At 43.5% G+C, this 11,067-nt stretch overlaps 1 protein-coding gene across 1 annotated transcript in view; it reads right to left on the bottom strand.

Annotated features, from left to right (window-relative positions):
• The window catches only part of LOC124260193, a 51,884-nt gene that overhangs the window by 4,377 nt on the left and 36,440 nt on the right, over window positions 1-11,067 (bottom strand). Inside the window, exons 10-11 of the mRNA XM_046694453.1 lie at window positions 7,375-7,443; window positions 498-3,243 (exon numbers count right to left, since the gene is read on the bottom strand). Coding sequence (XP_046550409.1) covers window positions 498-3,243; window positions 7,375-7,443 — 2,815 coding nt within the window. The remainder of the gene's footprint in view (window positions 1-497; window positions 3,244-7,374; window positions 7,444-11,067) is intronic.

The following is an 11,067-nucleotide window of genomic DNA, read 5'->3' as shown; positions in this document are numbered from 1 at the left end:
AGTTCCGTGAAAGTCATTCATGATTGAATCAAATAATGCAAGTATACGTTTGTATTATTTCAAAAAACGTTTTTAAAGAATATTTAGAGGTCAAGGGAGATGGAAGTAATTACCGATAGAATGCCTTGTAATAGTGATTCCTGGTTGTTACACTGTAAGGGGCCGTTCATAATCTATGGCTAGTGGGGGTGATGATGATTTTAAGGAGGGGGGACCATTTTGTTCTGGGGAGGTAGGGGGTCATTGGGTTGGTTTTTTTGTCATCTCATCAATTTTGTACATAGAAGTATTAAAATATCATGCTTAAAATTATGGAAAAAAAGGGGGGGAAGGAGGCATTGATTGTGTACATGATATACAGGGAGGGTCACTTACTTTGTACATACATTTTAGAAGGGGGTGGGGGTTGGGGGGTGTCCCTTCACAGTGTACATGCTTCTCCATAAAAGTCATAATCACCTCCCCTAGCTATAAATTATGAATGGTCCCTAACTTACCTAGAAAGTGCAGAATCCTGCTGAGTGGCAACGACCAGCTTACTTCCTGACTGACCGCCATCTCCAGAGGGTGTCATGGTCTGATCAACATTGATGGCTGGCGACTGAGGCTGGTTCCTTGCCACAACAGACACATTGTCATCCTGTTGCACAGCTGCCGCTTTGTCATGGTGTTCTACAGTCGTCACCATGTTACCTTGATGTAATGAACACTGCGTGGTTGTGCTCAAAGTTACATCACCTAGAACTTCAAGTGGAACATCGTCAAGTATTTGGGTAGTTGTTGCCACGGTTACATCATCAGCTGGATGTTTGTGAGGTTTACTCTCCTCAGCCTGATCCAGTACTTCTGTCTTCACCTGTGTACCATCAATACTCCCAGCGGGCAGAGTGGTCATTTCATCCAGACACTTGTTTTTCTGGAAACTTTCTAAGGCTTTCATCAGTTCTTCATTGGGGCTTATGAGCTTGGATGCCCCCTCTTGGAAACTCTTGATGGTGAGGACCTCATTTTCACCTGTCGTGGGGTCCTGAACAATGATGATGATTGCTTCATCCTCAGCTGATGACACACCATCAACACTGGTCACTTCGGCTGCAGTCAAATTAGGATCTGTCAGTTCAGATGTGATAATGTCAATGTTATGTGACAGAGAGGATTGTTCCGATGTCAGAACCTCTGTCTGTGTCTCAACACTCTGAAGCACCACCTGGTGTCCATTGGAGGAAGGCTCTGTGGTATCATCAGCCATGACCATTGCCATCTTCCTCTTCTTGTTCTTGTGTGGGATAATAGTCTTCTCTGGCAGATTCAGAAGACTGTGAGTCACTCCTGACAAAGCTGACATGTCCATCAACACATCGCCATTGCTGTCAAGATGAAGATCCCTCCGAAGAACACGACTCTTTGGTTTCCTGGCCATGGCCACCTTGTCTTCTGGTGATCCATAGCCTTCCTTTGAGTAAATGACCTTATTATTGATGACCTTAGTGCCCTTCTTGCGGCCAGCTTTACCATTAAAGGATGGGTCAGTGTTATGGCGATTCAAATGTGCTTCGTACTCAGCTTTTCGTGAAAGACCCTTCCCACAGACTTCACACACAAACTCTTTCACTCCTGTGTGGATCTTCTGATGACGATTCCGGTTCCTCTCCGACTTGAACGTACGTCCACAGACACCACACTCAAACTTCCTGTCTTGGGTGTGAAGCTCAATGTGAGAGGGAAGGCTGGTGGCTTTCTGCAGCATCTTCCCACAGATAGGGCACACGGTGGACTGACCATCAGCGTAGGTCCTGGCGTTAGGTCGGTACACTCCGTGAAAAACACCATGGAACTGAAGGTCCTTCTCACACTGGAATACAGCAGTGCAAATGTCGCACTTGAACCTGGAGTTGGGGTTTGTGGAGTTGCCTTGTTGGTACAGGTCGGCCACGTGGCGGATCAGGTGCTGCTTCAGGTCCTCAGGTCGAGCATATTTCCTCCCGCACACCGGACACAGGAACGGCTTCTCTTCCTTGTGTATCATCATATGCCTACGCAGGGCAGACTTGCATTTTGCTACCTTCATACAAACAAAACACTCAAACTTCCCAGATGGAGTGGGGTCTAGTTCTCCATCAGACTCATCCGACATGTGATACAACATTTTCCCCTCCTCCTCACTCTCCACTTCATTCTCTACTTCCTCGACCTTTACTGTGGGCTCTGTGACTGATTCAGTGTCTCTCAAGGGTACCTCTACATGTGTTTCTGTGATCTGCGTGATGACCTCTGTGTCTGCATGAACCTCCAGATGAGAGACAACAGGGTCGACAGAGGTGAAGGTCTCACCACACCGGTTACATCGGAACCCAAGCCGTCGACCATGATAGTGCATATGTATATTATGAGTGTCATAGCCCTCGCCGCCAACTGCACCTACATGGCCGCTCTTTCCCTTTCTTTCCATCCAGTGACACAACAGGGATTCCACGCCCTTGAACATCTGATGACAGACTCGACAAACATGAGTGAACTCCGATTTAACTTCAGTTTTGTCTCTACTTGCTCTTCCTTCTGAGCTTTTTAGACTCTGTAGGGAGCTTGCCCTTCTTCTTCTCCACTTCGCATACTGAAGTTCAGCATAGGATGAGGAACTCTTCCACAGATCTCTGTCACTGCTACCTTTCAAAAGCTCCACAGCAGTGTGCTGTCCCAGGTGCTCAAGAAGCTCTGCACTTCCTGGGAAATCTCTGAAGCAGACATAACAAGGTTGTGGGTTGCCGGAGCCGAACAGGTCCCGATAGCTCTTCACCACAGAGGACGAGCGGAATGTGTAGCCCGCACTTGACATCTTAGACTTGAAGTTGATAGAGTGTTTCTTCATGTGATCAACCAGCTCCGAACAGCTGTCCAGCTCCAAGCTGCAGACAAAGCAGCATATTCCATCCTCCTCACTATGCCTGGTCTTGTGTCGCTGCAGCTCAGAAGCTTGCCGGAAGTGTCGCCCACACAGCTCACACCCATGTGGTTTCTCCCCCAAGTGTATTAAGCTGTGTGTCGTCTTCATCTGCTCTGTCAGGAACTTCTTACCACAGTCTTCACATTCAAATGTAGCACGTCTTGACTGCCGCGTCACTCGAGTACTGGGAGATGTTGGTGGTGAGGGTGCAGGGGAGTCAGGCTCCATCCCATGTGGGTCTGTCAGTGTCCCCCCTGGGGCAGTTTTGGCCGACGATCTAGTGGACATGGCAGGTTCTCCACCTGGAAGAGAAGACCACATTCAATAGTAGGACATGCTTGTCATAAGGCCTAACTAACGGGATCGGGTGGTCAGACTCGCTGACTTGGTTGGCACATGTCATCATTTATCATACAATGGATAGTGTTCTCGGCAGGATAAAGCCAACGGATATTTTCGGTATCCGCTGGGGTCATATACGGATATTGATGCAAATTAGAGAGGTCATATGCAAATTTTAGGGACTACTTTCACAGTGTAAACAAACATGGCGTCAAGGGTCAGCGGTCGTGTCCGGATTAACGGTCGTGGTTACGGTACTGTCAAGAGCTTTGATCCCAGAAAATTCATGCCTGGTTTTGATATATGGAGTAGATTACAAAGCGAAGATAGAAATTCATAGGCTTACGAAGATACCAACATCAGTTCCCCGACCGACTGTCAGCGTTAGTGAGAGAACGGCATAGGAATCCAGTCGCACAACGTCACACTAACATTAAAGCATATTTTGTTGTTCAAAAGGTTAATTGAATGTTTCCGAAGTTCCACGCGAGTTTGTTGTTATTTTTCAAACGTAAGCTAAGATTTGATGACAACAATACGTGCTTTAGCATAAAAGCTTACTGGGAACTAGATGACCGCTGAGTGATAAGGAGAAAATTATGTCACCGGGCTTGTGGCGTAACATATTACTCCGCACATATTTGTGATGTCATAGCCATTCCACAAAGTTTAGTTTCATGATTTGTGCAGGGATGGAAATAACTTGAAAATTGCTAGTGTACTCCGGTACAGTGGCACATGTAAAATCACTTGCCCTGATAACATAATAAACATTGGAAAGTGAACTGGACACCGGTATAGTGTGATATACAAATTTGCTTGCCCGACAGAAAAAAACACTGGACTGGGGCGTCGGGCAATGGGTTATTTCCACCCATGTTTGTGGCATTTGAAATCGCATTTTTTTAAATTATAAAGCAAAAATGACATTGTATGATAAACAGGTTATCACACTCGTGTCTTTTGGGATGGTTTACATCCTGCATTAGGAATAATCACTATGTATTTATACAGTGATTATTCCTAATGCAGGATATTAACCATCCCAAAACACACTCGCGTGATAACCTATATATCTCAAATGTGTAGATCAATGCTCATGCCGTTGATCAATGGATTGTCTGGTCCAGACTGGATTATTTACAGACCACTGCCATATAGCTGGAATATTGCTGAGTGTGGCGTTAAACAACAAACAAGCATTTGTATGACTGCACAGTATTGCCAGTTTATTGAACAGGATCACCAGTTTCAAAAGTATTGCAATGTCTTTTAGGAAAACCAGTATATTGGGTAAAACAATAAAAGACGTTTTGGGATTACATCTATGGTTATAGTAAAAACCTACTCAACTACTATTCACAACTGACAGTTCCCTTTGTAATTATGACAAAACAGCAGTCGTTACACGCTGTAAAATGTATTAAAGGAAAAAAGATTATCAGAATCATTACAAATGTTTTCAGGGCCTCAATGTGTAGAAAATAGGATCTGGTTGTATGATGAGCGTCACTCACGGACAAAGACGTTAACCCCAATACATGTATATCACAATACGACTACATGAATCGCAATATATGCAATAAACTCATTTGCCAATACACAGCAAATTTGACACTAACATACAGGAAGGAGCAAGTGCAGCAGGTAACCTCCCAAAACCCCTACAGCTTTTCAAAGTTCATGGTCCAGTGCACTGCTTATCTCCTACCTGTTACCTATTTCATACTACGGACCAGCCCAAACCAAACTAAGAGTTTGAGAGAATGGTTTTTATGGATGATAACAAAAATATTTTAACAAAAGTTCAATAATATTGACTGACTGACTGAGTTTTGGTTTTACGCCGCTTTTAGCAATATTCCAGCAACATCACGGCTGGGGACACCAGAAATGGGCTTAACACATTGTACCCACAATAATATTGAACTTGAGGTCAACTTCATTAAATATCATAATGTCATTACATACAAAATGTTTTCTATGTTTTATATTTCTACATGTTATCTGTCAACCTCAAGCAAACTGGTTTTGCTATGTTCCAGCCTCATGATCCCCATTTTGTTTGACTTTTTATCTTTGTACACCCAAAAAACTCAAAATCTGCAATAAATGCATCACAAATTCAGGAAACAAAATATGCAAGAAATATTTTGTGTGTTTGAGATAGGTAGAAGTCCTCTAGAATCAAACTTAGATATTAAATTGCATAAAAAAGAAATTTGAAACTACAGTCGCTTGTTAAAGTGATTCCCCCCATCATGTTTACTGAAAGAGCTTGCTTTGGAGACACTACCCACCCCCTTTCAGATGACATAATCATAAGGACATAACTTATTCTCATGTTTTCACTGACCGCCTCCGTGGTGTAGTGGTTAGAGCGTCCGCCTGGAGAGCGGAAGGTCGCGGGTTCGATCCCCGACCGCATCTGGCCAAAAGACGTTAAAATATGGTACTTGTTGGTCCCTGCCTGGTGATTGGCATTTATGGTAACAACAAGGACGGGTCAGCTCAGAGTCAGTATAATGTGTCTGAGTGGGGTATTCCTGCTTCACTGCGGCATGGTATCTCAGTGGGCTAGCACTATAAAACCAGCTTCAGTCTGAGCTAGTACAAGCAGCCACACATACACACACACACACGTCATAATATGAGCGAAATATTCTCAAGCACGAAGTTAAACCCAATTTCACCTCACCTTAAATTATTCATCTCAGTTTACTATCTCCAACACTATTACAACTGATATTATTACGATTTGCAAAATCTGCTCACTCCCTATATGTACATCAGGAAGCTAGAACAACTAGTTCAACATTTTATTCATCTAAATTATTTAAAAAGAATTATTAAAACCCTAATAACAACAGCACAATCTTATTCCCTTCTCATCTGTATACTCTGTGCAGCATAATCTCACACTGTATACTCCCTTGGGTCAGTTCATTATGCCACACAGGTAAATGCTGCGTGTTGTTTTAACTAATCGTAGGGGTACTGGGCTGTAGGGGTTATGGGCTGTAGGGGTTTTGGGAGACAACCCTGCAGCATGTTCTTGTAGTCAGCAATATTCCAGGGGGCCCAAGTCTAATGACCATGAAAGGGTGTTGTCCAGATCATTGGTATGTCTTCTTGTGAACACTTCAATGTTAATAATGATAAAAATGACTGACTTGTTCAGCTAACTTCCATAATTCCTTTAGATGTGAATTAATAAAAGGTGTTCCATTAATTAAAACGACACAGAACACTGTTATAAATGATGATAAAAACGAAACTGCTTCTTATTCAAAGCACTTGCTTTAATTAATAATGTGTCATCACATATCATCATCAATATGTATAGTTTGATTGGCAATGGCAGGCTTATATTATGTCATATCACAAGTAGCATGTGATGAGATGACAGATCAAACAGATTAATGTGACATATTGTAACATTTTCAGAAAAGCTGTGGTAATAAATTCTAAAGTAAGCGTGTGTGCAAAACGGGAAGGGGGGTACATGGGACACTGTTAATAAAAACCGGGCAGACGAAGAATCGCGGATTAAAATCCGACCGACTGTACATCAGCGAAGCTACACGGAGCCATACTCAGAAAAGAGACTTAGCAGTCCGACAAAATGATCACTTCAAACAGACGCTATATGAATTACTAAGATAGTATTAAGAACCATATGATACGCCATGTGTGCTGAACCATCGAAAGATGTGTTCGCTCTCGTCCGGGCATTATGGTAACCATCGATCTCGGATCAAACATGGCGGACGCGTATCTCCTCCTTGTCTCACCTGTTAAATCATTTATAACTGAACCCCAAATCTATCTGTAAACCACGACAGTCGTATTCAGGTTAAATAAATTCGGAAATTTAACTGAACCTGCTTGCTTCTATCTGTGTTGCAATCTAACGAGTGTAAACACAACATGCCTGGAAGAAGTGGCAAATCGGATTTGTCAACAGGTCAAATACAACGGGTCTATGGAAACGATTCAACTAATTGTTCCCTATTCCATATAGGCAAACAAGCAGAATCTCCATTTGTTAAAACCTCAACAGTAACTGCAAGGTATTATCCAATACTCACCAGATAAACGAAGTAAATTTGATGGGTCTGTCCCGTATTTTATTAAAACGCGCGCTTCGTTTCCGGTCGCTAGGGTTTAATTGAAACTGGGAATTGTAATGTTACGGAAAGATATTTCAATTGATGACGAAACGAAAAATATATTTAGATGAGGGAAAAGCGTCTCCCTGATTTGGAAAGCTTAATTGTATAGTGTTTGATCGTTTAAAACTGCTAATAAACCGTATATATTCATCATGCACAACGTCATGACATCTGCGGGCGGATGCCTCAACGTCAGGTGGCTGCACATGTCCACTACCACGGAAACAACATATTTGTGCAGAGACAGTAAATACTGTGCGATAAACTGCTAATACTGTGTAGTCCTACTATTCCAGCTATAAATAGAGGCGGTCTGTAAATAATCGAGTCTAAACCAGTCAATCCAGTGATCAACAGCATGAGCATCAATCTTCGCAATTTGGGATGTGATGACATGTAGCTAAGATACATAGTGTTCACTAACATGAACGTTCATGTTAGTGAACACTATGTATCTTAGCTACATGCACCACGGCTTTGGCGTATAAACTTCAACATAGTCAGCCTGGTTCCCTGGGTCCGTTGCGCCTGCGCTACGCTCCGACACTGACGGAGCGTAGCGCAGGCGCAACGGACCCAGGGAACCAGGCTGTTGTCCAGCTTGGACAAAAGTTACAATCCTTTTTATATATTGTTGTTGTGTTATTTGGTATTTGTCATCATGATACTTGTGTGCACACTTGTTTAGTTTACTTTCCATTCGTATGAAACGATTGACAGCAATTATTTCGACATATTTAATACTTTTTCTACGCGAGGCGATTCGCGGTTGCTCGGAAATTGGAAAGAAGCCCTGATCGTAATGCGTATGCGAAGTAAAGGTCAAAGTTCGCTGATATAAAAATGTTGCAGTTTTATAGTTTTTCGTTGCCTGTTTCAGTAGCGAGGTAATGTGTTAATGTTGCTATTTCCACGATTAATATGGGCTTTTCTGCGTTTTTCTGCACAGTGGGAACGTTTTCTTTGGTAGGCCTGGTAATGCTCAAGGCCCATGAAGATCCGGGTTAGATTTGATCTTCAGTAACCCATGCTTGTCGTAAGAGGCGATTAACGGGATCGGGTGGTCAGGCTCACTGACTTGGTTGACACATGTCATCGGCTCCCAATATAAACGCATCATCCTTATAAGGGATTATATAGCCGGGATGAGTATAAGATGGCCACATGACTGTTAACCATCTAGAGGCCCTTGTGTCTTTGCGATGATTAAAGATTTACAACTAAAAAATATAAAACAATGAGATGACCCTCGACTCGAAATGCTCCATAGTTCAATACGTCATGGTGTTTTGTACTGTGAGGTGTTTCGAATCGGGGGTCATCTCAAAATGTTGATAAAATCTTTAATCCTCGAAAGAAATGTCTGCTCTTTGCGAAACATAAATTTCCTTCGAGCCACTGAACATCCTGGAGATGGATATAAGGCACTCTACAGGTGTTTTATATATATACATCTAAACGTTAATTAAGCACCACCCAATTTTTCAGAAAAGTTCAACATTCAAATCATGAAAAGTGCAATTTCCTGTCTGACTCAATGTAAAGAGGATTGATTGTGCTGAAGGGATGTCCTGCACTATCACTACACAGAAAACGAAGCCGATGATTATCTTTGATACCAATTTATTGGAGTTATGCGAATAAGCGTCAAAACGACCATTTCATTAGGCCTGAAAAGTATCACTGTCCAGTCCATACTGGTATCTGCAATGTCAAACGTTCAACTTAAATATGCTTGTTGTCATCATGGCTATCTCTAGAAACTGTTTAGTCAGTATCGGGAGTATCCACCTCTAACACGAATCACATTTTTAAGACGCCTTCTCATGCTTGAAATGAGACGTCTGATTCTAAGCATCGGGATTCTCTGCCAATCCTCGTGAAGAGCCTGTTGCAGTTCATCCATATTCTGCACAGAAGGATCTCTGGCTCTCACTTGGCGCCCAAGATAATCCCATAAATGCTCTATGGGATTAAGATCCGGGCTTCTGGCTGGCCATGGAATAGTGTCAATAGCATTGTTCCTCAAGTGATCGACTACTGCTCTGGCACGATGAGGCCTGGCGTTATCATCCATGAACAGGGGACGACTGGCAAGTGTGTGATTGTCAAAATGGGGTATTACGGCAACATCCAAGATGTCACGTTGATAACGTTGTCCGTTTAACGTTCCCGGTACTGTGATTAGGTCCAGCTTGCAGTCGTAGGACACACAACCCCACACCATCACTGAGCCACCGCCAAAGGGGACCGTTGGTTCAATCATTTCCGGGTTATAAGCTTCATTGCGGCGGCGCCAGACACGGCTGCGGCCGTCAGTGACGTGCAACAGGTAACGACTTTCGTCCGACCAGTGGACTCTGCGCCAGTATCGGAGATTGTGGTTTTGCCTTAACCTGCACCACGCCAGGCGTTCTTGCATGTGTCTGTCAGTGAGAAATGGACGTCTGACTGGTCTACGTGCACGCAATCCTGCAGCTCTTAACCTCTTTCGGAGGTCTGACGCCCACTCGCCATTTTCTACGGAGGTCTTCAGCATGGGTCATTGGATTGCGTCTGGCTAAGCAAATTAAGGCCCTGTCGTCACGAGCACTAGTTTTTCTTGGACGTCCAGGTCTGGGTCGGTCTTTGACGTCTCCAGTTTGCCCGTGCATGTGTATCGAGCACGTGCATCTTCTGTATTGCGCAGTTTATGGTTGCGATACGTGTGATGCACGGGCAATACAGGCACATAGCATACTGTGAAATTTCATCATCCTTACTTGACACTAATTGATAATATTTACTTTTGAATTTGGTGGTGCTTAATTAACGTTTAGCTGTATATATTTACACCTGGAATAAAATCAAGCATCCCCAGTAATTGTTACAAAGTTGTATGTTTCGGCTAACATCAGCTGTGTGCACGAACAGTACGTTGGTCAAGCTGTAGGCTATTCTGTAAGATCACGTCTTGAGGTGAGGTGAGGTGAAGTGGAATTGGGTTTAACGTCGTACTTGAGAATATTTCGCTCATATGACGACGTGCAGACTTAAACTGGTTTTATAGTGCTAGCCCACTGAGATACCATGCCGCAGCGAAGCTCAGACACATGATACTGACTCCGAGCCGACCAGTCCTTGTTGTACCCATAAATGCAGAGCGCCAGGCAGGGACCAACAAGTACCATATTTTAACGTCTTTTGGTATGACGCGGTCGGGGATCGAACCCACAACCTTCCGCTCTTCGGGCGGACGCTCTTAGCACTACACCACGGTGGCGGTCGATCATGTCTTGACTACAAGAAAGCACAAAAGGACAGTGACCTTCAACGTTTTGGGGCGGTGGGGTAGCCTAGTGGTAAAGCGTTGGCTCGTCACGCCGAAGACCCGGGTTCGAATCCCCTCATGGGTACATTGTGTGAAGCCCATTTCTGGTGTCCCCCGCCGTGATGTTGCTGGAATATTGCTAAAAGCGGCGTAAAACCAAACTCAGTCAGTCAGTCAACGTTTTAATAGTTGATATGGCACAAAACACAAGAAACATGACACCTGTAACAAGTTTGGAGTTTGAGAGAGTATCAGGAAACATGGCGTGTATGTGATGAGACAAAAACGTTTATTTGTAA

Source organism: Haliotis rubra, unplaced genomic scaffold (assembly GCF_003918875.1).
Source record: "Haliotis rubra isolate DU_JTF1 unplaced genomic scaffold, ASM391887v1 Scf753, whole genome shotgun sequence".
In the NCBI taxonomy this organism is placed as follows: Eukaryota; Metazoa; Mollusca; class Gastropoda; order Lepetellida; family Haliotidae; genus Haliotis; species Haliotis rubra.
The sequence above is the reverse complement of the archived record's forward strand: the minus strand, read 5'-3'. Positions and strand labels throughout refer to the sequence as shown.